The 27,476-nt window shown below is 52.0% G+C and overlaps 8 protein-coding genes across 8 annotated transcripts; 6 read left to right on the forward strand and 2 right to left on the reverse strand.

The window, feature by feature from the left end:
* Positions 1-2,404: 2,404 nt before the first annotated feature.
* PV08_09278 (uncharacterized protein) lies at positions 2,405-3,280 on the forward strand (the record flags this gene model as incomplete). Its single annotated transcript, XM_016383597.1, has 1 exon — positions 2,405-3,280. One exon carries the CDS (start codon positions 2,405-2,407, stop codon positions 3,278-3,280), a length of 876 nt encoding a protein of 291 aa, XP_016232220.1.
* Positions 3,281-4,935: 1,655 nt separating this feature from the next.
* On the reverse strand, positions 4,936-7,666 carry PV08_09279 (uncharacterized protein; the record flags this gene model as incomplete). Its single annotated transcript, XM_016383598.1, has 3 exons — positions 4,936-6,618; positions 6,668-7,537; positions 7,589-7,666. The coding sequence occupies 3 exons, from the start codon at positions 7,664-7,666 to the stop codon at positions 4,936-4,938; spliced, it is 2,631 nt and encodes an 876-aa protein (XP_016232221.1).
* A 2,965-nt stretch (positions 7,667-10,631) lies between these two features.
* On the forward strand, positions 10,632-12,824 carry PV08_09280 (uncharacterized protein; the record flags this gene model as incomplete). Its single annotated transcript, XM_016383599.1, has 2 exons — positions 10,632-12,074; positions 12,126-12,824. 2 exons carry the CDS (start codon positions 10,632-10,634, stop codon positions 12,822-12,824), a joined length of 2,142 nt encoding a protein of 713 aa, XP_016232222.1.
* A 773-nt stretch (positions 12,825-13,597) lies between these two features.
* Positions 13,598-15,373, forward strand: PV08_09281 (uncharacterized protein; the record flags this gene model as incomplete). Its single annotated transcript, XM_016383600.1, has 2 exons — positions 13,598-13,924; positions 13,988-15,373. The coding sequence occupies 2 exons, from the start codon at positions 13,598-13,600 to the stop codon at positions 15,371-15,373; spliced, it is 1,713 nt and encodes a 570-aa protein (XP_016232223.1).
* Positions 15,374-16,264: 891 nt separating this feature from the next.
* Positions 16,265-17,554, reverse strand: PV08_09282 (uncharacterized protein; the record flags this gene model as incomplete). Its single annotated transcript, XM_016383601.1, has 1 exon — positions 16,265-17,554. The coding sequence occupies one exon, from the start codon at positions 17,552-17,554 to the stop codon at positions 16,265-16,267; it is 1,290 nt and encodes a 429-aa protein (XP_016232224.1).
* A 1,823-nt stretch (positions 17,555-19,377) lies between these two features.
* PV08_09283 (uncharacterized protein) lies at positions 19,378-20,990 on the forward strand (the record flags this gene model as incomplete). Its single annotated transcript, XM_016383602.1, has 3 exons — positions 19,378-19,643; positions 19,698-20,598; positions 20,649-20,990. 3 exons carry the CDS (start codon positions 19,378-19,380, stop codon positions 20,988-20,990), a joined length of 1,509 nt encoding a protein of 502 aa, XP_016232225.1.
* A 1,213-nt stretch (positions 20,991-22,203) lies between these two features.
* PV08_09284 (uncharacterized protein) lies at positions 22,204-24,543 on the forward strand (the record flags this gene model as incomplete). The annotated part of the gene is made up of 1 exon (XM_016383603.1): positions 22,204-24,543. One exon carries the CDS (start codon positions 22,204-22,206, stop codon positions 24,541-24,543), a length of 2,340 nt encoding a protein of 779 aa, XP_016232226.1.
* Positions 24,544-25,108: 565 nt separating this feature from the next.
* PV08_09285 (uncharacterized protein) lies at positions 25,109-26,851 on the forward strand (the record flags this gene model as incomplete). The annotated part of the gene is made up of 1 exon (XM_016383604.1): positions 25,109-26,851. The coding sequence occupies one exon, from the start codon at positions 25,109-25,111 to the stop codon at positions 26,849-26,851; it is 1,743 nt and encodes a 580-aa protein (XP_016232227.1).
* Positions 26,852-27,476: the final 625 nt, after the last annotated feature.

Here is a 27,476-nt window from a genome sequence, read left to right on the forward strand (position 1 = left end):
GCCGCTTTCTACGGCCCTTCTCTCAGCACCACGTCCTACCGAGTACTCAGCGTCTCCTCGGCATATGGGTACCTCCTTGTTCACTGAAAATGCAAACGCGAGCGGTAGACAGCGTCAGCCGGCTGATTGCAATGTTGTTCACTGGACATATTGTGTGCTAAGGGTCAGAGGAGAGCCGCATTGTGATAAAGCATGCATTAACGCCTGGCTCACGTAGCGGAGACCAATGGACAATACCCTGTGCGTCTGTCTCTTCTTCTGCCTCTTGTTTCTAACGCGTATCAGTTTCCCAACTGCAAGACTACGACGGCCGTCTGTACGTGAAACTCCAATGGACGTATGGCATGGCCGTAGATCGCTTTCTGGATCAGTGGAGTCTTAGAGTTTTGGCCTATGAGAATGGAAGTCTCGAATGTGGCGCCTTCGCCTTGACGAACGATGGCATTGGTTTCTTTTCTCTCCAGCCAAGAAGATCCAGAGAGCACCGTACTAATGCCGGACCATACAAAGCATGACCCGGAAGAGGGATGGGTAGACTTACCATGCTTGGTCAAGGTTGACAGCCAGAGCCCCTAGAGGATCAACCTGAACGTTGGCTGCATGCCTGACAAGGAATCATCAGGCGACACCAAAACGGGCGCTGTCAACGATGGCTCGGGTTGTGGAGAATCTTTTGAGTCAACGATAAAGGTGAATACCGTCACACTTGTGGAAACAAAAGTCGAAATGATTAGTTGAGATTCATCATGCTCCTCCAAGATGTCCTCCGGTAATCTTTGGGCAATCCAGCAGGAAAGGGCGGCGACCCTGTCATTGGCGAAGCCATCATAAACGGCTAGAGTCCGTCAAAACGCTCAGGACAAGCTAGCTAGAGATGTGTTGGCCCAAAATGCTATATCCGTGTCAGAGGGCAGATAGAAAATGGGTCGGAGGAGCAGCACCTCATTGCAAGAACCGGTTATGCAAGAAACCACAGTGGTCAGCAGGCGCGACGAAAGGGACTTCCTCGATGGATTTTATTGCAGGAATGAGAATGCCAATTTGTGTAGAGATGATTAGCTCGACGTTAAGGTGACTGAGCGGCGTCCTCTGCTGCTGTGCAGACAAGGCGAATGGACGTACATGCGAGAGTGATGGAGAGACAAGCCTGGTGCGCCATGTACTTGGGGCGAAGTAGAGGCTGTACTCGCATCCGCAATGACTGTGGGAAGAGCAGTGCCCTCCAGACTTTTTCGGCCAAATGCCGATCGTGACGAGATGCCGGCTGTATCTCGATACAAATACTGTATAAAATAAGCGAATCACAAGACTGGATGCATGAAATCGAGGAGTGTATGGGTTGCCGTTATGCCGTAGAGGGCAAAGGCTCCAGAGACGACGGTCGGGCTCTTGAGCAGCTTCTGGCGCTAGAGATGATGGTGTTTGAAGGACAAAGTACAATCACAGTATCCGTAGGCCGTACTGGGTATTCGTGCTTGAACATCGTCGCGCTTGTGACGGTGGTCGTGAGTGGCTGATACGAGGACTCGAGGAGTGGTGGACGTCTCCCTTCTCAGGCTACTCTCGACCGGTGCTCCGTGATCGACAACTAGCAGACTTGGCCAAATTAGCATGACACAGAGGGCGAGGGCCGAACCAGTGGTGAATCTGTGATTATCGGATCTGGGGAGGCGGTAGGATTTGTTATTGTGCAAAGGAGGCGAAATCTTCCCCGGTCCAGCAGACAGAAAAAGGTCTGTAGCGGTTTCACCAGTCGATCACAATCAACTCAAACAGCCATTTGTTCCCCATATCTCACAGCTCGATACGAGCACCATCTCTCGCTCACCGTTCCTTTCGACGCCATCTTAATCTTAATGTGCGAGTACGCGTGCGACTCCAGAGGAGATACGAGTGTCCTCACCACCCAGGGCAAAATCCCCGTGATACGGATCGGTGGACCGCAACACAACCTCAGCCTCACCTTCACACCAGTCCTGAATCCACCTTTGCTCTCTCTTCTGGACCCGCCCACACCAGCGCAGCACTGCACCAAGCAGGGTGGTGTTTCATACCATCCCCATTTGGTCTGTTCCTGCAACAACTTTTGCATCAACCCCATCAGCGGCCTTGTCCAGCAACACCTTCTCGAACACGTCACAGCAGGTTCCATTTGCGCTTGAGCGGATCACCCTTGGGTCTCCCTCTTACGGATCGCGGTCGAGGCATCATTGGAACATCCACATCTTCTATGTGGAAATCAACCTAGCGCATGCCACCGTTGGTCACTGACATCCTTGCAAGCCCACCGTCCGTTTGGCTGCAGCATCCGGCAGCCGTGTGTCGTAGGGCCCTCGCGCTCGCCCTGACACACAGCAGGGCAGTGTACAGTGCTGCTCCGCACTTTTCTTACCGTACATACATCATGGCCGACCTCGCTCGAGAAGAAGCTGAGCGCTACTTCTCTCACCGAGACCATCCAACTTCTCATCCTGAAGACAGTGACGACTCAGACCGTTCGTCAGATCATCGACCCCAGTCTCCGGATCAAGCCTATCATTCTGATCCAGGTACTGACGACGACAACGACGACGAAGCCTACACAAACATGGCTACCATGACTGCTACCAGATCAAGCTACCGTATACCAACCCAGAAACATTTCGCCAATACGGGCCCAAAGGGTGTCATCGCCGATGCCCAGTCCTTCGCCCGTGCCAAACAAACGACCTTTCGCCAGCGAATAGCGAGTTTCGCCGGGACGCTGACCTCCAATAAGCCATCCGGTAATCTGGCAGAAAAGCCCGACAAGAGGAAAAGCATCTTTGGCACGTCACCGAAATCAAACTCGTCAGAGGATGAACAATTGACGCTCTCCGACGATGAAGCCGACTCCGACTTCATGAAGACATGGCGGGCGAATCGACTGGCCGAGTTGTCCTCGCAATCACAATCCGCATATAGCTCTCAGAAGAAGCAATACCCGAGCCAGCGGGCATGGGGCACTTTCTTCGAAGTCGATGCCAATGGCTACCTGGACGCTATCGAGAAGGTCTCGGACGACACTGTCGTGGTGGTCATGATCTTCGACCCGTCGTCTTCTGCCAGTGCGGAGGTTGAAGATGAGTTGAGCACTCTTGCTTATAAACACAACAAGATCCGTTTCGTACGGCTGCACCACGAGATTGCAGAAATGGAGGCCATCGAGGTCCCTGCCGTGCTAGCTTACCGGGGTGGCGACGTCTTCGCCACCATATCAGGTGCCAGGGCCGAAGGGCTAGAAGGAGTGTTGATACGGTGAGTGCTTGGGTCATTGAACAGCGTCATTGAAGACCTCGCTTGACTGACACCATCCCAGGAATCGAGTGCTTTGAATCGCATTTTTATTCTTACTATTATTACTATTATTCCTACTTTACTTGAGCATCGGCACAGAGGAATTCCCGCTCATAACTACGGCACTATTCCTATCCAAATCCTTGTTGGCCCCACGGAGTTACCCAAGCTATCATGCAGAAGACCCTCAACATGGAAGGCTGCACCTGGCTCTGCTCCTATGGACAGGCTACCCTAATTCAGGTGCTACACAACCAACTGAATCAAACCTCGCTCAGACCCGTTGAGTATCTTGTCTACACAATCACAACGGATCCCGCGCGACTTCGACGGTCGACCGAGCCATTTACTTGTCAACCGAATCCCCTCCTCAGGGGCTGTGGAGCTGACCGTTGACGCCCTCGAAAGCGATAACATTGTTCCTTGGCTTGAAAGGTTTTGGAAAGTGAACACGGGTATATAGATGGTTTTCGCGCGAGCATACGCCGCACACTTGAACAAATTAATGATCCGGAAGGGACGGGGACTTACAGGTCTCCCTTTCCCCCTTCCCCCCCCCCCCTTCTCTCTCTCTAACGGCGGCGTCCCTATAGCTACTTTCATTTGGTCACGCACCCATGCTTGTGTTCCCAGGGAGTTCATTCTTGGGCTGTCTCTGGGATTATTACAAGGCGGGGCCGCCCGCTCTGGAGGCACGTTGACGTGGTGATGAACCAGTTATAGAAGGCGACACAAAGATACTAAAATGTTTTTATCACTAGTTGGCCTGCCATGCCACCGTTCGGACATTTTTCATCTCTTATGCAAAGTGTAAAGTGCCCAGCAGGTCGGATTTTGATCGATTCTTGCGTGCGTGCGTGCGTGAGTGCGTGCTGACCAGCTTTCGATTTTCCGCGTTCGCACATTGACCCCACACGAGCTCGGCTGGTCAACATTTGCGTTCAAGCAGTCCGTAAGGGGGCGGGGGCGTTGAATACCTACCTCTGTATGTAGTACGAGTGGAGACAATCCAAAGCCGTGGATATCAGGATCCTTCTTGTGCAGGGGCGGACTTTTGGGGGTTATCCCGCTCGTCCAAACGTACTTCGCAGTATATATGTATACTTACTCCCCACCTACCGACAAAAGAACAAACAAAACATTGAAGTGAGAGCCTCCCCCCAGGTCTCTTCGCCGATGCCTTTTCTGTCGGCGTAGATAGCACAGCGAGTCGCCCGAGGTACGCACATAGCTCTACTAACGCTCTCTGGTCGAAGGGGACCCTCGTCGTTTCTTCCCAGTTCTCTCGATCGGATGAAGGAGCACGCTGCACCACGATCCATCGGGGTCACGGGCGTCACAGGTACCTAACTAGTTAAGGGGGATCACCCCCTTCCCATACCTCCTACCTGTAAAAGCCGACGAGGCACAATCATCCAAGAGAACAGAATACGACGGAGGCGCAGATAGGGTATCTATCGTCAAATCATTTCCATAATCCAATCCTTGTCTCCTCTTTTCTCGCTACCAAGTCATTATATGTGTCAAATCAGGTAAATGTAACAGAGTAATCTCCTTCCGCGCATATACAACCATGGCAACCAGGGAACGTAGCTAGAGCTAGGCAAGGCAAGGCAAAAGCTAGTTCAGAATCTGTTTGATGCCCTGGTCAGGAGGACTTTTCTGTTTATATCTTGTCCGCCTGCCTGCTCCCCAACTGGCGCTGCTTATGATATCGTCGTCTCGGATCTTTCTCTTCTCAGGCTTGGCCTTTGTGGCGACGGCAGGTTGCGGGTCGCCCTCGTTCTGTCCGAGTTTGGATTTCCTGCGGCGTGAAGCGGCCAGTTTCTCTCGAAGCATGATTGCCTCCTCGGGGTCCTCATAGCCAAGCTGTGTCAATCGAGGCGTTTCTTCCTCCATGTAATGAGCCTTGTCAAGCGGTTGGTCGAGGTCGTCCATACCAAGCGAGAGTGGAGTCACGCCCGCCGCAGTTGTCATTGTCATTGTTGTTTTCGCACGCCCGGTGAAACCGAAGGTTGTTGTTTCCCTCTCGTTGGACGAGCCAGTCACTCCTGCAGGCCGCTCGGGCGGCATCGGGACAATCTCGCTCCCCATCCCGTCCGTGTTCATGCTGTCAATTGAGCTGGCACGCGATTGCCGTGGGTTGGACGACACCGAGGCGTTGGACAAGTTGCTGAGTGCTCGTCCGAAGAGCCTGTTATTCTTCACGGGCTTCTCGCTTTCGGCAACGGGCTTCCGGCGGATTCCCTGATCAAGGATGTCGCGTATAGCGCCGTTCAGGGCTAGTATACTGCTCGCCTTTTCATCTGGTTTTGTCAGGTTTGAGTTCTTGTCGGTCTTCGATTTATTTTCTGTGCTTGACTCCCCAGCCTCTGCAGTCAACGATGTCCACGTGGCTTCCACAGCACCAGATTTATTGCCAGAAGAATTCGACGATAATTCTTGAAGCGGGAGATCCTCTTCTCCGAATGAGGCTCCTCGTGTCTCACCGTGGTTAGATTCATCTCTACTGATATCCTTTGTGGGCAATAGTTCTTCTTGTGCGGCGGATTTGACATCCGGAGGATCTTGATGGATTGCAACGGATACATCTCGAGGTTTCGTTCCATTTCGTGTTGTTTTGACTAGTTCCTTGCTGGCATGATGCGATTTGTTTCTTGAACCCTCACGACGTTTCCTCTCCTCAGGCTGTAAAGGTATCGTGCTTACCTCCACGTACTCTCCGCGAGCTTTGGATTGCCGTTTCTCCTCCCTTTGCGACTTTTCCGCCCGGACTGACTGAACGAGGTAGCCTTTGAACTCTGCCCTTTCCCCATTCTTGATTGTCGACCACAACCAGTTTTCAGACACCACTGGGATTCCCCATTCTTGAGCACTACCAAGTTTCTGCGTGTTGTGACTACCGCTCCGTATCACAAGGACAGATACCCCTGCTGCGAAGGTCTCGGCATAACTGCCACCAAGTGTAGCAACAATTTTGGAGACGTGTAGGGTTTCTAACCCTGAAAAGCCTGATACGTTGATTGTGGTCGAGGAAAGCACGGTGGACGACGGCCCAGGGATACACCCAAGCGGGTACCTCGTTGGTGGAATGAAGATCTTGTCCAACATACACCGTTCCAACCAGAGCTCAGACACAGTTTGCAAACCGGGGACAAACAGATCTAAATCTGCTGTGCGCCTCTTCCTTCTTACATCGTGAGGCAGAATCAATAGTGTCTCATCACGTTCGTAGGCGTCCACATTTTCGGCATCGATAATCATTCCCCCTTCATCAAGCACAATTTTGCTGATGATAGCATGCTATCGGCAAGTCAGTAGGAACTAGAGAACGTAGACTGTCACTACACACCTTTCTTTCCTCAAAGCCTCTGAAGATGAACTGTCGGCCGGTGAGGAACCCAGAGGATGCCTGAAATCTTTCCGCTGCGATATCTGAGGGCATGTCTGCATGTTGATGGGCCGGACCCTCGTTCTGCCTCAACGCCGGCATGGAAACGGATGGTTTCAGTCGAGGACGGTCCGCTGGGTCTGCTTCGAAGCCAGCACCTCCCACGATATCAGTCCACATATGCTGAGTCTGGCTTCCGAGTCTGGCACTAGCAGTCCGTCGAAGCTTTCGAGACGGTTCGGGTGCACTAGTCTCTTCCCGAGTTCGCTTGGACGATCGAGGGGATAGTTGAGGTCGTCGCTTCCAGGCGCCGACTCCTTGTTCTGCCGCGGGCATACTTGGGTGATATAATGTCTCATCAAGTTGCATACCGCGGTCCAGCGTATCTTTGTACCATTTAAGGCTCACCACCTTCTTCTGCCACGACAGAGCATATTCGTACTTTTTGCCTTCTGGCTTTGCTGCAATCAAGTGCGTCACATCTTTGGTCAGGTCGCCTGTATACTCTCCACCATTTTCAATCACATTCTGTTGGAGCTGAGCGCGGAAGGAGAGGTCGTCGAAGCCGGTAATGCAGATTTTCAAGCCGCTCATAGTTGGCATTCGGTACTCGGTTGCTAAAGCGTCGAGATCGAGCGGTAAATCTTTGATCCATAACTCTCGAACAGCCTCAATCCATTGTGGTCTTAGAACTTTGATGTCTTCTCTTTCCCTTGCGACGTACTTGTACTTTGCCGTATCCGTATCACCGACAATGAGATGTGTTGTATCGGAGGTCAGGTCAAGTTTGTGTTCAGCACCCATTTGACTTGCCAAGTCTGCATATCGAGTCTGAAACCAAGGTCAACGATCTAGAGTATTCTTACACGTACTCCGACTCACCCGTTCGTCCGGTCCGATCGAGGTAAAGCACAGGACCACACCTTGAAAAGGTCGCTCGGCGGATCCTAGATCGACCATTAGACGAAGTCACCACGGACGGTATGGGAAATAAACCTCGTGCATTTGATGGTGCCATTCTGCATGTTGCGCGTCCTTGAGGGATTGACGACGAAGCTATTACAATGTAGAACGATATGTGAGTTGTCAACCAACACTATACTCGCCGAAGTGAAGCCTCAGTATCCGTATTTTCTAGGTGTTTCGCAGACGCGTCGAGATACGCGACGAGGGGGGCAACGGGGGCTAATGATTTAGTCTGCCAATTATTACAGTAATTACATTACCTACTTCAAGTAGGTACCTTGGGCTAACCACCTGTGGGTACTGTAAGTACTTGAAGGGCCTAAACGCGGGATTTCAGGCCTGCCAAGGTACTGTAGCCTTGAGTTTGCGCACTAGGCCACTTGGAAAGCCTTAGAGGCTTGCGGGAACTCTGTAAGTTTACATCATCATGTATCCGTACTTTGAGGTACATTCTTCTGTGGGGAGTTCTTTTGCTGTTGTATTGTATCTCGAATCTCGATATGAGATCTTGACACCAAATCAACAACCACCACGATGATCACAAGATATCGGGTTAAAGCCCCCCGTGGAATCGCCCGCTGTTGCCTGTATAGATTGCTCCTGCCACGTCGCTTCCTTCTCCTGAGAACCTCCATAACATGGGTAAGCAGCAAGCGGATGGTTCGCACCTACGCTCTCATACGCAAATATATTGGGACTATTGGGATCAGAATCTCAGCGATACTCAACATCTCACCGAGTAGCGACTCGTAGCTAGCCTGTCTCACCGCTGAGGGCCAGTGTAAGGCGATGGCTGGATAGTTTTGGGTTGAAGGCCCGACAGCTTTACCACGATGGCAGCCAGGTGAACTGTGCCAGAGCCCGCCATGGGTTGGCTCTTCCGAAGAGCTCAGAACTCCGACCGAGGTTGGGTCAGGAAGACGCCTCCTTGAACATGGATGTGCGGGACTTCCAAGCAATGATCTCAGTCAGATGTGAAAAGACCCAGGATGTGCACCAGAGCATCTGACCTTAGTCAACCTCAGCCTCAATAGTCCACGCGTAGCCACCTCCGGTACATCATGCAGGCAACCCAACAGTATTGGTTTAGCTTCGTTGATTCCAGAATGCGGGTATGGCCTGATTTGGTGGTCGTGCTTCTCTATGCTCGTAAGAACGAGGGCGAGCGCCGCACATCATCGCCTGCACTAACCATCGTCTAGCGGAGATAGACTCTGACTCTCTGCTGACGGATGGAGATTCTTCTTCCCGTGGGGCAAGTAGTTGAAACACATGACTGAGCATTGGGCTGGTGGTACCGGCAGCCTCGGGTCTTGACTTCCTCGCTCTTCCGCATGCCGCACGTACTCATATGTCACGATGGGCTCCGTCGACCGCATGGCTGTTTGCAGTTCGGGCTTGCAAACAAGCTCATGGCAGGTCCGCATGGGGCACCCGAGACCAACAATGAGGATTAAATATGGAATACCGAATACGTAGTTTTGCCACAACAGAAATCATCCCTTACAAGGCCGATCGCTACGAGCACATGCACAAGGGGGAAAAGTACGGACTACTGACTAACTAGTAAGCCGGATTCGGATGGGTGGTCAGGCACCCGACAAGAAGAGTACGAGCCTGTCAGTGAATAGGGCATGAGTGCTCAAAAGATTGACACGACTGTCGTGGCAGCCATGGTGATCATGGCGATCAGTCATGATTACCACTCCAGAATTACCTACCTAGGTACGAGTACCTAGGCACGCAGTGTTCCGTATGTCGGTATATGCCACCTAATGAAGCAAGATGGATAAGGTGATGATATTTCAGTGCATATGTTCATCCGCACAGCCGAGAAAATTCGGATTCATCGGACTCCTCGTGCTCATACGAGCAACTACGCCGTACGAGGCACCTACTACCTCTGGAATGATGCATTAGATACCCAAGGTTGCTATTTGTACAGCCTACGTGTACCGATAGGTCATCATCATGGATTAGAGTCATCACGGGAAGTCTCCCTTTGACTGTGATGCAGCATGCTTGCACTCTGGGCCCTCGGCTGCCCCGTACAATACGACAAGTCACAGCTCCAGCGTATTATCTCATCAAGCATCGCTGGCCCTGACGCGGCAAAACGATCACGGCCCACTAGCCTACGAGGCTACGAGTGCGCTGTGACGCTGTCTACCCACTTGGGCTGGTGCTGCTCGTCGTACCCGTCATTGTTGTCATTATTATTGCCCTCGCTAGACATCCTCCTCCGGTCCGCGAAGAGCCTATTGCTGCTACTCACCACCAATTGAATCTCTTCCAGAACCATTGCCTTTGCTCACGGGTACGCTCATTTTCTCACCCCAGGCGGTGGCCGAGCACAAATCCAGGAGCATCTCTTCATTCAGCAATTTTGTTCAGCTTCCTTCTTTCGATTTTACCTCTCACAGCATTAACCACTTCTCCCATTTGTCCAGTCTGCCGCGATGAGCGATGCTGCCCTGGTCTACGGCACGCTCTAAGCCGATCTACTAGAGGGCACTCTCGCACTAGAAGATCTGATACTACTGTATTTGGGTGAGTCGCAGCCAAGCCAACCCGCAACTGCGGAGTCAGCACATCCTTACCCTGCAACCCACCCTGCGCTGAACAGGCCTACAACAATCAGATCTATGCTCTTTGCAATTCATGTACACTCCGTTGCGAATCGTCAATCTTCTAACAGAAGAAGGTCCACAGCCGATCCAACATTTGTGACCTCTCCGAGTTCCTGGCCGGTATCGTCGAGCCGTCGACCTTGTCTGTGAGACCGCCAATCCGATCCCCCGCGAAATAAGCAAATCAACTTGTGAAACTGGCTTTCTCACGAGAACACGCAAAACGTTTCTTTCGATTAACACTTCCATCCGCATCTACCCAATCAGTCACGTTACACCCTGTGCCAGCTGATCAACGTTCACGAAGGGGTTCGGTGCAGTCGGGGGATATGGTGTTCGCCGACGGTGGCAGACGTTCTCCGGAGCGCAGGGGGAGAAGCTCGAGTACAATAAGTGGTCCTGTTAGTGGCATGGTACATCGACCACGACTAGAAAGCGATGTTCGAAATGCATCGGCTCAAAGAGCAAGGGCGGATGCTGCGTTGAACATAACCAACCTGTCTGACGAGAAACCGGTGGCCAGCGGGAATGGCGTGTCTGTTGCAATTGCATTGGCGGAACCTGTCCTGTTTCTCCAAGGCTACGATGCCAATGACCCATCCACGCATAACACAACAATGCTTCGCGGAAGCCTCGTGCTGAAAGTCTCCAAACAAGCCAAATTGAAGTCAATATCCCTGAATTTCCGGGGGAAGTCAGAAACAGAGTGGCCAGAGGGCATTCCACCTAAGCGGACAGAATTTCGAGACACCACGACGATCATGAACCATACCTGGTCATTTTTCAACGCTCAGATTCCCTCTGCCGAGTACAGTTACGGTGCGGATCTCGTTCAGCTGAGCAAAGGCCCTTCGGTCGAGTCGAAGGAGCTCGGGGTTACGTCCTCTTTTGACCTGTTCCAGCGCAGTGCATCCCCTGCGAAGGCCGCTTCCACCGCACGCGAGATAAAGAGGCTGTCTCTACAGGCGAATCAATCGCGAAGTTTTGGCAAAGGCGATACTATCAACGGCGGACCTACCGTTGCCCAAAAAGGCTTCAAGGTGTTTCATCCTGGAGACTACATTTACAATTTCGAATTGCCACTGGACTCTCGTCTACCAGAGTCAATCAACGTAGATTTAGGCAACGTCAAATACGAACTCGAGGCCTTGGTTGAGCGTTCTGGTGCTTTCCGAGCAAACTTGGTAGGCGCCAAGGAACTGACCTTGATAAGAGCGCCTGCCGAAGGCTCGCTCGAGCAGGTCGAACCCATAGCAATTTCACGCAATTGGGAGGACCAACTTCATTATGACATAGTCATATCAGGGAAGTCTTTCCCACTGGGCTCGACGGTGCCCATTGCCTTTAAATTGACCCCATTGGCAAAGGTGCAATGCCACCGGATTAAGGTCTTTGTAACGGAAAATATTCAGTATTTCACCAACAACAAAAAGGTGCACAGGCTGGAGCCGACCAGGAAAGTTCTGCTGTTTGAAAAACGGGCAGATGGGCATAGCGTCTCTTCCTATCCCGGAAGCTCTATGCGCATCCTTGCTGGTGGAGGTGTCCCATACGATTATCGCTCTGCAGCGGCACGTGGCGAAGAAGACATCCCTAGGGATCAGACCAATCTTTTAGGAAACCTTGACAACGATGCTGGAAGCATCGGCCCTACCGAAATGGAGTTCAACGTGCAACTACCAAGTTGTCATCAGATGAAGGACAAGCTACGAAGCGAGCGTTTACATTTTGACACGACGTACTCTAATATCCAGGTCAATCACTGGATCAAGGTGTGTGCCTTTTCTGTTTTGCAGCTGTGATCAATTTTAACATAGGTTCAGATTGTGATGCGTCTATCCCGTCCGGACGAGAACGACTCTGCAAAAAGACGTCATTTTGAAATCTCGATCGATTCGCCTTTCAACATTCTCTCTTGTCGCGCCACTCAGGCAAATATATCGCTCCCAGCCTATGAGGCAGGTGGTACAGCGCCTACCCCAGCCGATGAATTCGAGTGTGGCTGTCCAGGTGCTGCTTTGAGAAGAAGGAACACGCCTCCAACATCTCAGAATCGAGTTCCACCGATCAATACTCAAGTAGGTAGTGGACCTGGACCTGGTGTACAGAGGAGCTGGACCAACGACTCCGGTGGGCTCACCATGCCCTCCCAAGCTCATGTGGCCAACGACCCGAATAACACTCAGCCAAGACCAATGCATTTACTGCGAGCCCCGTCCTTCAACCCACCTCCCTTCGACGAGGATGAGCCTCCACCACCGTTAGTTACACCCCCTCCGTTGTACGATAACATCGTGCCTGGAGATTCCAGCGCTGCCTTGGCTGACTATTTTGCTCGTCTTGCCGACGAGACTTCTGATGAGGACGATCGACTGGATCGATCACGTGTGGACTATCCTCTCACACCTGGAGGAAGGCTCAACAGAAGCATGGATATTCCCAGAACCTGGCCACCCCTCGGCTCCAGTTCAAACGACCCACGACCATCAAATCTGGTAACGTCGACCTCTGTTGCTCAATAACTCATCATCTAGTACATTCAATTTCAGGCTTTGATAGCAAACGACTTAGGAACGACTGACGACTCTAATGGGACTTTAATAAAACGCTAGCGATGCATCCGGGACAAACTGCGGCTGAATTGCATTTGAGATTGTCACAACACGTTGTGGCGGTTTTGACATTTGATCTTTGGGGGAGTTGTGATCGAATTCATTGGACAGGTGGGCAAATTTTTGAGTTGAGCAGAGCTACAATTGACCAAAATATGTATCTATGACCATTTATCTTCCGCAGCGCAATGATGACTTCTCGACTGTAGATGGCATTTCCGGCACCGTATTTAGCACCGTGCCTACTACGTGGTTTTAGAGAAAGCAAGGCATCTTCAGAGGATTATGACATGGTCACCCGTAGAAATTGCTCTATTCGACCCGACCACTGTGCACGGATGAAACAAAGAATCAAGTCTTGACTGTTGAGGCGATCCTGGTTGCGAGTTGGGAGTTGACGAGGCTGAGAGCTGCCGGCCATGCCAAGGCTGCATGTCGGCGCTGGAGAATTTCCCTTCCGGAGCTCCAATTGATCCTCAGCAAATGGAATGGTCGAAAACGCGGTACATTTCGATCAAATTATTTCCATCCGCATCGTCTGGGACAACCATCACCGGCCTTTTCGGCGGACACAAGTTTCCCATTCGCAGGTCTCCGAGATGGTCAGATAACCCTGCAGTCACGACTTCTTCATCGAGTGGATTAGAGGTGCCGAAGCAGCTGGCCGCAATCTTCCTTGCAAGATGGCTTCGACCGTAGCTACGACCATGGCACATCAGATGCCGCCCATGCCTCTTCCTGCAATGCCACGGATACGACCGCCTCGCATGCTCAAAGGCACAAAGAGCCCCAACACAGACCCTCAACCCCCAGGCGCAGCTCCGAAAGGAAAGTGGTGGGTGCAGGGAAGATGGCGAAACAAGGGATCCAATGCCGGAAAACATGTCGAGCAGACGCAAGCACTACAGGTCGCAAAGGCGTTACGGCACGAGACGCACGGTCTTGATATATACGCATACCGACACGTAAGGACAAATCAGGTTGTCTACAGCTTGACCAGGACGTTGCAGGTATATATATTTCTCTCCGACCACAATACTTTAAATCCACACAAAACTGATTCTTGATTCCAGGAAGGGAAAATCCTCAAGCAACTAGTTTTCCACGGCAAGAAGACGGTACCAGCATCAGTCCGGACCGACACATGGACGCCGTACTTTTCCATACACTTCCCGCCTACTCCCGCCGGTGCACTCAGTGGGCTCTTTGCGTTTCAGAAGCTCCGCGAACTCAGCTTACAACGACAACTCTCGCCGCCCGATGACCTGATTCGCGTGACAGAGGAAGACGTTCAGATCATAAAGTCCAAGATCGGCACCCCGTTGGAGCTACAAGAATTACAAGCTCATGACCGACTCACTGCCCAGATCCCCAAGGTCGGAGAGATCCTGCCCAAGAAGCTCCGTGGGCGGCGGTTGATGGATCAAAAAGCTACGAGCGTCGCCGACGCAGCATTCGTGCTGGACTGGATAAGCTCCGGCCCTGGACCGCTGGAGCGACTGACAGAGGTGGCAGTCAACCGGCTAGCCAGGCACCATGAGCGGACGAGGCGGGCGAGGCGGAGAATAAACCGCATCCGCGAGGACGAAGGAGCGCAACAGAAGAAGATTCGAGATCGGATTACCTTGGCTCTCGAACAACGGGACCAGGGAGACAAGAGCCACTTGCCCATACCGTGGAAGGTGTTGTTGCAGATGAGCATGGAGAATCACGGCGTGATCGATGGAAATGGCTTAGCCGACGTCGAGAACGTCATGGAGCTGCGCTCTGCGATTGCAGACTGGCAAGCCTATTGCGAGCTCGACGCCAAGGACATCGATATGGATCTCTGGGCAAAGAGGCAACTCACTGGCCGCGAGGCCGAGCGCAAAGCTATCAACGAGTGGTTCGAGGTAAACGACACCCCCATGACAGAAGCTGGGTCCGTGTGGAAAGACGTGGCGGCGGCACGCGAGGCGGCGCTTGCAGACTTTGACGCGAACGAGGGTGCAAGTCTCAAGGTCGACCTCGCCGGCAAGGAGAAGCCCGAGTGGGCCGAGAACAAGACGGTCGAGATGTTTTGGGCGGACTTGAACGACGGTCTCTTCGCCAGCTCATGGCCCGAGAACGTGGTCCACGGTCGTCTGGCGCCGTTTGGCGTCGCCAAGGGTCGTGTCCACGGGCGACGGTCCAGCGTGTTGTCGAGCAGCGTGCACGTCATCGGCAGCAACATCGACGATGGCTGGATGCCCAGGGAGCTGGCCGAACCATACGCGCCGGCCAAACGCGCAGTCATAGAAGAGCTGGGCGCCGGAGGAAGCGATGGTCACCAACAAGACGAGGGAGGCAGACCCGGCTCTTCGCACGTCTCGGCGTTCAGGGAGGCTGAAGAGGAGTCGTTGGGCTTCTGGGGTCGCCTACGCGGTATGTTGGGAGGAGGAAGCAAGCAGCGCATCGCCGAAGAGAAGCAGTGGCCTTGAGACGAAGAAGAACGATGATGAGGAAAACAAGGGGAGGTATTGTAGGGCGTGGAGCTTGGCTAAGGGGGGCGGGCGGGGGGGGGCTTCAAGCGCACGATGAATGAGTTTGCGTCGTTGTCGGTGCCAGCGTCAGACCGAGCAATTGTGCTGCTCTCCCTGTCTCTCTTACCCAGACACAAAAACATGCCCCCTTTGCCCATGTCCGCCTGGGATCTCCTGCCTTGTCTGCTCCTCTCAAGAGAGATAGTGCGGGACGCCAAGGAGAGCTCCTTCGCCCTTTCGACCCAACTACACAATACAGGGTTGCGGTAAGCGTTCTGTCTTGACCAGGCTGCTCGGTTGTGAAGAACATGGAAGGACGGAAGAGAATCACCACTTTCAAAGGTGAGCGTGTACCTGTTGTCATATACCTATGTATGTATATATATACACCTATATACTTCTCTTCTCCAGAAAAGGGGGAAGGGAGGATCATTATGTAGTACACTTTTGTACTACGCTACTACTGTACTACTGGATATTCATCATCATGTCATGACCCATATAAGAGGTCGTAAAAAGGAAACAGACTGAAGCCCCCTATTCTCTTCAGTCGTCAATGCATCAAGAATTTTGAGCGCGCTGTCCAGAGTTTCCAGAAAAACGCATCACCATGTTCGTGGTGCGCCCAGAAGTCGTACAACAGGAAACACGTCGTGGGTTAAGCCAAAAGCGTCGGCGACAAAGACATGTGCTTTTTAATCCCCGATCCCGAACCAAGAGACTTAAACAGTTTCGTTTTCTCCTTCATGAGCTCATAGGCGTGTCGTCAAGTTTGTACATCATATAATCATAAAAAATTCATTTCGCGGCATCGTCCTGAAGCAGTCTGCATGTTGGCCAGCCCATGGTCTACCGCATAGGGATACTGATGGCAGTTTCCAGTGCCATTTTGCCTTTGCCTTTGGTGAGGGCTCGCTCGGCGTCGTGCCGTTTGCTCAGGGCGCTCTTCAAAGCCCCAAGCCACTTTTCCAAGTCGTCCTCGTCGCTAGCACAGAATCTATAAGTCTTGTCGTCCAGGATGATCTGGAAACAGAACTTCTTGGACTTGCTGACAGGGTCGATCTCGGCAGCATTGATGATGGAACCTATACGAAGGAGTTTGACCGCCGAATATTCTTGGTCGTTCTTGTAAAAAGCCAGGCTTTTGGCTCGGAGCACTACCCACAGCCACTTCCATCCTTTGACTCCCGTCTTGTGAGACTTGAGAATCTGAAGATATCCATGACGAATCACCCGTTCAGGGTCCATGGCAGCATCAGCCGAGGAGGAGAGAGCACCGGCGGGAGGAGGCAGCTTTGTTTTCGAAGAAGATGCCAGTTGTTGCGATGACACTATAGGTGTCAAAGCTGGATGTTTGTGAAGTGATGATGCAGAGTTCTTTGGCAGAGAGCTACCGAGGGCGTCAGAGAAATCTGACATTGACGTGGTGAATTGTTCGTTTCCGGAGTATTCGTTGAGGGTGGATGGAGCATTCTGACGCTGAGCTAATTGCGACCCTTTCCTGGGACGGTTCTGGACAACGGCCGAGTAGTCGTCGTTGGAAATGCGCCCACTAGGTATCTCGTCGGCGGACATATCGGTCGATTCGTATGTATTGAACGCTTCTGCTTCACGGTGTGAGAACTGGGGTGCACTGAGATCAAGGCCATCATCCTCGTCGGTTCTTGCCTCTAGACGAATCTGGGTGATCCATTCAGCAGTGTCTTTTGCTGATAGGCCTTGGAAGTGGTAGTTTTTAGAGGGCGAGAAGACACCAAAAACATTTTCAGTTCGAGCCTTACGGACAGGCGCAACTGCATTGACGTCGGACAAGGTTATGGATGCCTTCAGGTCGGTCTCGTCAGCGTTCTGATAGACAGACAGCAGATTCGGCCTCAGCACGAGGTAGGCAGGCTTCCAAGAGGGTTTCCAGGCTCCTTTATTCTTGACCCGCCGGAAGACTTTCCCACTTTTGATCACACGGTCGAAGCAGAAACTGCCGTTCTGATCGACTGGGGAGAAGACGTCTAGGTGTCTGTGTCCAGGCTGGAAGGAGGACGGTGGTACAAAGGCTGGAGGCATTCTATTTGGAGAAAGTTGCGGTGGATTGAATATTGGTTTGGCTGGTGTGGACGGGCGTAGAGGAGAGGTTGCCGCCATGACGAGCAGGAGGACAATTGTCTTCTCTTAAAGGCTTGAGCAATGGCCACCAGGAAGGCGCAGTTATGGCATACTGTGCAGAGTGTGGTATTTACATACAGCGCTCAGGGCGGCTTCGAGACGATGGGACCGTAGGGCGATAAAACGAGTGTTTCAGAAGCACCCAACTGACATCGCATCGAATGGTGTAAGGTGCGGTAGCGACGGTGGCGAGCGATGTTGAAGGCGAGCGAGATGGGATATAGCACGCATACAGAGGAGAGTGTCTGGAGAGGGGAGGAGAAGAATCGAAGTGGTTGGATGTCAACAGTGATCGTCTGTGCAGGCGGTGCAGGCGCAGTTGTCGCGAGGCTTGTGTGTGGGTGGGTGTCATCGAAGTGGTGGTTGGTTGTCGAGGAACTGGTCAGTGGTTGGTGGTCAGTGGCCAACGGTACGCACGCACCAAGGCCAGACCAACAACGAGAACCACCTGCGATGATCACTGATCAGGATCAGCAGCTTCTGGAGAACTTTAAGTTACAGCACTCGGTACTGTCCTCCACACCTACAGGGCAGATCTTTGGAGTGAGCGGCACCGTGGCCCGGGGCATTCCTTATGAAGAATAAAATCATTTGCACTGTAACCGTGGCCTGCACAGAATACCTGTATCTCGAGTGGCAAAGCCCACTGGAGCCCATCAGCCTGAAACACGCAACCCACCAGCATTTTAGGCCCCTTTAGGCTTCCTTTTAGGTGGTGTTTAGCCTCGCTGGTTGTTGCCGTAGGTGTCCCGGGGGTGTTGTGCAACCACTGAGGCTCTTAGGGGACACTTACCAGGTATGGCATACGGATGCATGTTCCTAAAGCTATACAGTAAATTTAACTAATTTGCTCTGGGAGTCCGTACATGATACTCTGTACTCTTATTGTGCTTATTATTGGCGAGTAAATTTGGTGTTTGAGCCACCCACTGGGTACTCGATGCCCCTTTTTGCGAGGCACCCTAGCAGATACGAGTACCTTGTCGTATTACTCGTAGTAGGGCTCGCCTGCAGCTGCTGGCAAAGGAGAACCTCCAAACATGGACACCTAGGTCTGTACTCGAATCTTTGTCAATGTAAATACCTAGGTATGTATATGGATGGCACTCGCGACACTAGCCACATACGTACCTTCGAGATATTCGGCGTGTCGTTTGAACCCGTTGCAGGACAGGAGAAGCTTTCATCATGTAATCATATCCATACTCCGTCCTCCGTGCTCCATAGAGGTACATGTCTTGTAGGGTGTACAGTACTCCGTACATTAGAGTGATTGAGAGTCTTGGCAAGCAACGCAATCGCAAGTCAGCGCCAGGCACCTCAGGGACCCCCAACGGTGGATCTCACTGGCTGCGTTCCAATCCGCCGTTTCTTCAAAGGTTCCCAAAAGTCCTTCGCTCGAATCGTTCCTCCAAAGGCATCACGACACACACGAATCTGTATCTGTCCTCTGTCCTCTGTACTTTTCTTCATCGACACCTGCAGGCTCATAATGTTGCTTGAATATTCGTCACGATAACTGTTCTGCGCCAGCCGAACCACCTCCGAAGCTGTTTTCACATCCCTGTCCTCCTTCGTCCGCCTCATCCCTAATCTCCTCCATTCGCCGCGTTTGTCGGAAGGTGTCCTCGTCTTCAATCAAATCGCGATCCCCCAACATCGCCTCCTGTGTTCACCACCATCCCTACCGCCCTTGCCGTCTCTTTCGATGCGCGGCATAGACTGCATGGTGTCAAGATAGCATCTCAGGAGAACCGCCAAACCTCTCTTGTTGGACGTACGCCGGAGACACGTCCACAATCATGGGGCTATTGCAACGGCTGTACAAGCGCCTGCCTTCAACGCCGGCACTCGAAGAGTGGAAGAATGAGAAGCCCAAATCTGTATCGCGGTTATCCTTCTTTCGCAGGCGGATCAAGCTGAAAGGAAACTCTTCATTATCGATACCTCTGGGCTTTCTTTTACTGTTTCCCAGTCTGGTCGTCGTTTTAATTCTTATCCTCGTGATAAAGCATCCCAATTCCCCCGGTCGTATATTAGTACCGGCTGGGACACCTCCTTCAATAAGGTAAACAAGCCGACCCCCCCCGGGACAGATTCAAGCATACTAACCTTGGTATAGAAAGATTAGCGAGAGACACGACAAAGTGTTCGCTACCGGATGTATGAATCCTGAAGAGGCTGCGAAACAGCCACGAGCCAATGCCGCCTTTGTTGTTCTGGCGCGAAATAAAGAGCTGGAGGGGGTGATTCAGTCGATTAAAAGCATTGAACGACATTTCAACCGCTGGTTCCATTATCCTTATGTTTTCCTCAACGACGGTGAATTTGAGCAGGACTTCAAGGACACCATCACTAATTACACCTCCGCTCCCGTCGAATTTGGCAAGATTAACAACACAATGTGGGGTTATCCAGACTGGGTGGACCACGAGGTTGCAAGGGAAGGCATTCGGAAGCAGGGAGATGCTGCTATCATGTACGGTGGCATGGAAAGCTATCACCACATGTGCCGCTTCTATTCCGGTTTCTTCTACAAGCATGAACTGCTCCACAAGTATGAGTGGTATTGGCGCTTGGAGCCCGAGATCAAATACTTCTGTGATATCACCTACGATCCATTTATTGAGATGGCACGAGCAAACAAGACGTACGGCTTCACAATTGCCGTCAAAGAACTGAAGGAGACCGTTCCCAACATCTTTCGATACGCCTCGGCTTATAAACGGAAGCACAACCTCAAGTCAAAAGGACTATGGGAGATGTTTGTGGAGAGACAGCCTGAGAAGGACGACAGTGGCGACAACAAAAGACAAAAGACGCTGCCCGTTGAAATTCTCCAGACTGAGCCTGGCCATCAAAACATTGAGGATATCGACCCAGAAAACATGGAGGGTGAAAAGTACAACATGTGTCATTTCTGGAGCAATTTCGAAATCGCTAGACTTGACTGGTTTCGCAGCAAGGAGTACGGGGACTTTTTTGATATGATGGACAAAAGCGGTGGATTCTGGATGGAAAGAGTAAGTTACCGCCGCGCCCTCGTCTACACCTTTCGACTGACAATATCTAGTGGGGCGATGCACCCATCCATTCCCTTGCAGCAGGTGCACTTCTTGCGCCTCGCGACATCCACTACTTCCGCGATTTTGGATATAGACATACGACCATCCAGCACTGCCCGGCGAACGCTCCAGCGAGACAACTGCCACATATTCCTTGGCTTGAAAAGACAACTGAAGACGAGAAGGAGCGAAAGGAAGAAGACGAGTACTGGGCGACGCCAGACCCGCCTAAGGAGAATGGCGTAGGATGTCGTTGCAGATGTGACACTGACATCCGAGATGTCGAAGGCAAAGAAGGCAGCTGCCTCGCCGAATGGGTCGAAGTCGCCGGAGGTTGGGCCTCTCCTTAGAGACGCATCAGAAACTGAGAGGATATTATCTCAATGGCAGTGTATGATCTTTGACTCTATTGAGCATTGCAAGTCGGCGTTTGGCGTCCTCGTTCCGGACTAGAGTCTAGTTTGGTGAACCCAAGGCGGTGAACATGGTCGGATAATTGTGTGATGATGTTGGACCCCGTCTTTGGATTCAGGATGATAACGATGGGTGGTTCTAAAAAGTCGCGGCTCCTCCAAACTCGGCCATACCGAACTTCGTGGCGCGAGTCCTTGTTTCGGTTCTTCAGGAACAGAGACGACGAGTCGTCCTAGGTAACGGTGAACGAAGAGCCAGACTGAGGGCTCTGCGTTGTGGTCGTGTGATGATTCGGAATGGAAGACCCAGCGTCGAGTCGACGACGTTCTATAATAGGTTTGATGATGAGAACCCATCTATACAGACCGTACTATCAACTGTACATTCGATTTGTGTAAATACAATGGCTTACTACGGAGTTATCACTGATGAGATTGAGGTAGTTTACCTACATGTGGTTAGGCTGTCGCGGCCTATGAGGCTGAATCTCAGCCCTGGGCACTTCGGGCACGATAAGCAATCAGGCTGCGACACGGAGGGGCTCGTCTGCGGGGTCCGATGAACGTTGACTTGTCTGCTGCCTTGTGTCATGACTTCGTTGAGATGGAAATCTCTTGGTTGCCTTGGGCCTCCCCGAATTACCTTTAATATCATTGCTTCCGACATCTGTCTATCTGCCTTCAACCTGTCTTTGTCTCCAGAGTTTCTTCTCGCCCGGCCCTGCTCGTCCTTTCCTGCGCCTAGATGTCCTACTGAGTCGGACACTTGCGGCCTTCAGATACTGCCTCACTATCTACATTCCTGCCACCAGAGGAATGGTCGCAACGCAATACGCGAACCACTAGTTGGGCTGACTGCAACATTGTCTTAGTCTTGTCAGTGTGAAGTGTCGGAGCGACTCATCTGTGGCAACTTACCCAGTAGGTGATCCCAGCGCTTGACTCTGAGATATTCCGCTGTACTGCACAACAACAGTCTTCCCACCTCTCGACCACATTCTCCTCGCAAAGAGTGTAACTCCTGCCTGAGTGAAGACGTGGTACTGCCGAGTAGACCACCAAACCTACAGTCGTTGAGTAAAGGGAGGCTGTTGTCACGAGCCATCGTCACTCAGCTTGCCGTCCTTCCCTTCACCAGAAAATGACTGACATGCTAGATCCAGTCACCCCTCTTCTAGACGAGGAAGGCACAAGGACCCCTCCACACACAGAACAACCTGATCTCTCTTATCCTGAAATCTACCTACGTATGTCGCTCGAGTCCCTGCTCGCTCACTCGCATCTTACCTCCTCAACGGTCCAGACTATGCCTGCCTCAGACCTACCCTCATCGTCCCTCGACGACAGCTGGGCATCTCTCAAGGATATTGACTCCTCAAATGATGACGATCTTAGGTCCGAAGATACAGATGTGGGCTCGCTTCTCGATGTACACAGCTCAGACGATGTTCACAGTGTTGTTGAAGGGCTTGATATGAGTGATGGAGAGTCTACTGATGAGGGTAATATCGGAGACACTTCTACAGAAGATCTGGGCTGCACCAGTACCCTTAAGACATCAACGGCGATATTGTCCGTCCAGCAGGAGCCAACCCTCGACTCGTCACAGACTCATGGTTTCGGCCCGGTCCAAGATGAAGCCGAGACTGACTCCGCACACGAACCCCCTACCTGGATCTATACCACCACAAGACCGATGATGCAGGATGATGCTCGCAAGGTCGATGAGAAATTACGAGACGGGCATGAAACCACAGAGTACAATAGTGTCACCAGCATGACTCTCCGGAATGACAACTTAGACCTCAATACTCTCGACTATTTCAAAGTCGTTCTTCTTGGCACACATGTTGATCAGTTTCAACCTGAAATTCAGAGAAAGCTTGGTGATGCGCTGGTCTCACAGAGACTCACTGGGGAGGCCAAACGAACATCCACATCGAGGTATCACCTGGTGCCAAACTCTTTTGGACCTGGTGCCGAACCAGACTTCGCCGACCTTGTTGCGATTGACAAGCAAATCGATTTCGACTGTTACGACGTGATTGAAGAGGACGGTAGCCTGGGTCCTGATTCCCGTCTGAGATTAAGAAACAGTCATACAAACTCCGAAGTAGAATCCAGATGGGTTGGGCGCACTCATATGGTGGTGACGCCGCGTTGGATACCTCCAGACCTCGCAGTTATTTGTGTCGAGCTCGATGAGAGACAACGTATGGATGGAAACAGTCACGCTTTCCTGAAGTTCGCTGCTCGCCATAACATTGCAAGCATTGTTATTAGAATGGATCGTGGTTGGTTTGGCCAGTACTCTGACAGCATCTGGAGGTCGGATTGGCTTTTCGAAACCATCGAGCCTGTTGGTCCAGGCACAAAACTGAAGGGGAAAGTGCTGATGAAGCAGCCTGTGAGCATGGCATCCTTCCTGAATCTCGATTCGGCAGCGTTAAACAAGCATATCGCCTTCGTCACATCGACAGCATCAGAATTCATCCAAAGTGCACCATTCACGGGCAGTGAGTTCCCAGAAGAAATGCCCAACAAGAGTCGCGAAGTTCCAGCTTCATTTCTAGTACGCTACGCTCCCATGATGAAGTCTGCATTTATGGTACTCTGGGTGGTTTCGATCTACGTTTTCCTTGGTGCACAGCTATTGCCTACGATTTATGATGCTCTTTCTGGCAGCTCTGGCGATACAGTCAAAGACATGGCAGAGCTCTTGAACATGACACATACCTGTACGTCGGAAATTGCAGCCTCAACCTCTGATGCAGCGTTACATGATTCCGCAAGCGTCATGGCAGTCAGAGATGTGAACCTTGCTACAATCTCAAGCGGCCTTGCTTCTTCTATGACGGCTGACGCTGTACAATTCCAAGTTGGAATTGCAGGCGAAAATCAGTTGGTTGTTAGGCTGCCGAAAGTTGCAACAAGCCGAAAAAGACGTTCGTCACTATCTGTCGTCTTGGAAAGAGACAACGAGCCAATTCGTGCTGCTGTACATGAGATCTTCGATGGGGTATACATCGTTCAACTTCATCCTCGCGATGCGTATGGAGATGTCAAGGTGCATCTGGCTATGAGCAAACCCGATCTGAGCGAGACTTTGACCATATCATTTGGAGACCGTTCGGCCTTGAGTCTACTGTACCTGAAAAACATGCTCAAGAAGTTCGAGTCACATTGGGAAAAGCAGAGCGGGGCGTTATTCGGCGACATAGCTCAACACATACAGCCTGTTGAGGGACAAGTTCTCAGCATGTTGCAAGGAATGGCTGAGAAAGGAAGTCTGCAAGGTAAGAGGGCTGTTAAGCTTCTGGCCGAAAGCCTGTCGAGTACGAGGGCAACAATGTCTAGCTTGCTTGCGACTTTACCCACGGATGCATTGAAGCCTCAATTTGGCAAAGCCATGGTTGTTCACAAGCTGGCGGCAGCACAGAAGCGGGCGCGGCAAATCGTTGCCAATGCTAAACACCAAGTGCATGCATGAAGCAAAACAGATTCACCGTGTATGATGATGATGGATGATAGGACACATAGAACTAAGGGACTGGCGTTGAACGGCACTGATTGGGTCTACGAAGTCGCGGCATGAGGTATTGGGTAGCAGTGGCGCAGGAGTTTCATGGGAGATCAAGGGTCGAGCCCGTTGATGTTGTCATTGCATTATACCCGCATGAGATAGGCCTTTTCCCACATTGAGGGGAGTTTGATGAGATTAATAAAGTACAGTGATTATTGAGGATCCCGAGAAGACGATGTCTTCCCTCTCTTTTGTTATGAGGCTCTGTCTGTGCACAGCCTTGCGGCGTCAACCGCAAAAGGCTGCTTACATAAGTTGCTTGGCAGGATGTGACAAACAGTACCGAACTGGGTCCACTCGTCTAATCTACCAAATTGTTGGAGTAAAGTGCACTTTTCCAGACGTGACTCAGTCACACCAGAGAATCCATGGCTGCCTCAAACCTCTCCTTTGCCTGTTGAGGGTGTAGCCGATCTGCTGAGGTGCATTATACAAACTGTCCCTCCCTGCTCGATCCAACGAACCGTGTACCATGTCAACCCAAACCCCAGCCAGCCCCACTAGCGCTGCGATCGCACCTCTGAATCCAACAGCGGCATCCTTCAGCATGCCCTCCCAAAATGAAGGTACACTCGCCAACGGCATCGTGTCACCGTCTCCGTCTTCAAATGGGGCCATCGATCGATCCAAGGACTCGAAAAGGTCGAAAGCTAGTAGACCTGATGCAGCTGCCCGAACGACGACCGAACAAAACATCGCTGAAGCGGGCGCCGGTGTCAAATTAACAGGGGCGGAACTCAAGAAACAAAAGGCGGCCGAAAAGGCAGCCAGAAGGGCGGAAAAAGTTGCACAGAAAGGATCGGAAGCACAAGCGCAGAATACAAGCAACTCAAGCGTGAAAGCAGAATCTCACCAACGTCGTCCCTCGACCACAAAACGTGAAAGTGACACAGGGAGCACTCACCACAAGCGCACGCTGTCGTCGAGCGGCGGCAAGGGCCTTCCCCTGCGTCCGGGCCAGCAGCAAAACCAACAACAAACGTCCACAGCCAGCAACGAGAAACTGAAGCACTCCGAGGCCAAACGAGTGAGCATGTTCTCTCACTTATATCCAAAGGAGAAGCGGGCCACTCTGGCTAGTGCGGGCCGTGAGATACACCCGGCAGTCCTCTCTCTGGGCCTTCAGCTACGCGACTATGTGATTTGCGGCGGCAATGCACGCTGCGTGGCCACGCTCCTGGCTTTCAAGAAGGTCATCCAGACATACACGACACCTCCAGGCGTGGCACTCTCTAGACACCTGCTGACACATCTGAATCACCAAATTGCATACCTTCGCAATGCCCGACCCCTGAGCATGTCCCAAGGCAATTCTATCCGGTGGCTGAAGAACCTGATTTCAACGCAGCCAGTGGACGCGACGGACAGCGAAGCCAAAAAGAGTCTCTGCTCCGAGATAGACCGGTTCATTCGCGAGCGTATCACGCTGGCTGACGAGGTCATTGCCCGCGAAGCCGGGAGTAGGATCGACAATGGCGAAGTCATCCTGACGTACGGGAAGAGCAGTGTTGTTGAGAAGACGCTGATTGCCGCGCACCGGGCGGGTAAAGACTTTCGAGTCATCGTCGTCGATAGCCGACCAATGTTCGAGGGAAGAAATCTGGCGAGGTCCCTCGTCCGCGCTGGGCTGAAGGTGCAGTATTCATTGCTCAACGCCTTGAGCGATGTGGTGGACCAGGGCTCCGGAGTTGTGACAAAGTGTTTTCTGGGCGCAAGTGCGATGCTCGGGAATGGCGCACTCCAAGCACGTGCTGGCAGTGCCATGGTCGCAATGATGGTCAAGGAGTGCAGTCGGAACCGTAGCCGGAATGTGCCAGTCATTGTGCTCTGTGAGACGGTCAAGTTTACGGCCAAAGCGGCGCTGGACAGCGTGATTATGAACGAAGTCGGTGATGCGGATGCGTTGATCGAAGTACACCAGTCCAACGTGTTGAGTTCGGCGGCGGCAAAAAAACAGGACCAGAACTCCGCAAAGAGCGGCGGAAGGAAAGGTGCGACCAAGGACAAGGACGATGAGGACGAGGACAAGGCCGCCGGATCGACAAAGGGGTTGGAGGGGTGGAAGGACCAGCAGGGGCTGTATCTGTTGAATCTAATGTACGACGTCACACCGGCAGAGTACATCGATGCCGTGGTATGTGAGCTTGGAAGCCTGCCACCCATGGCTGTCCCCGTCGTTAATGGCGTCCATGGGGATGACCAGGCTTTGGCATGATGAGGTTTATCTAGATGTCCTTTATTTTAAGCATAGTACAGGGGAGGCTAGTGGGCTGGCTTTAAATAGGGTATGGTAGAAGGAGACCAAGATCAGCATCATCATCAGCAGCAGCAGCAGCAGCAGTAGTAGTAGCCAGCAGCCAGTAGCATTCATCATCATCACCATCATCACCAATCAATGAACGAATGGCCAACCTTGCTTTCACAGTACAGTTGTGTAAACAATTTCAATGTCAATGTCAACCTCCATATAAGGACAGAAGAAGGAAGTGGCATAGCGGCGAACCTGTATCGTGGTACGTCCCGACAGAGCTTCACCCCCCGGGGCCAAAAACCAAACCCAAGGGGATCTATTCGTACGTCATGGATGGAGCTCATCCCTGGTCCGCTTGTGGTGTGGTGTAGTTCTAGCATGTGAGGCGTTACCTTTGGAGGGTCGATAAAAGGAGGCCCTCGGAGAAATTTGATAAACGGGCGGAACATCCACCCCCCCCACCCCCCCGATGTCTCTCACCAAAGAGTTGAGGACGTACGAGTGCGCTGTTTGCGGAAAAAGAAACAACGAGCCAGCAAATTGAAACGCAGAAGCCCAGATGTTCAGGAGTTCAGGAGGGGGAGCGTGA

Source organism: Exophiala spinifera, assembly GCF_000836115.1.
Source record: "Exophiala spinifera strain CBS 89968 unplaced genomic scaffold supercont1.7, whole genome shotgun sequence".
NCBI lineage: Eukaryota > Fungi > Ascomycota > Eurotiomycetes > Chaetothyriales > Herpotrichiellaceae > Exophiala > Exophiala spinifera.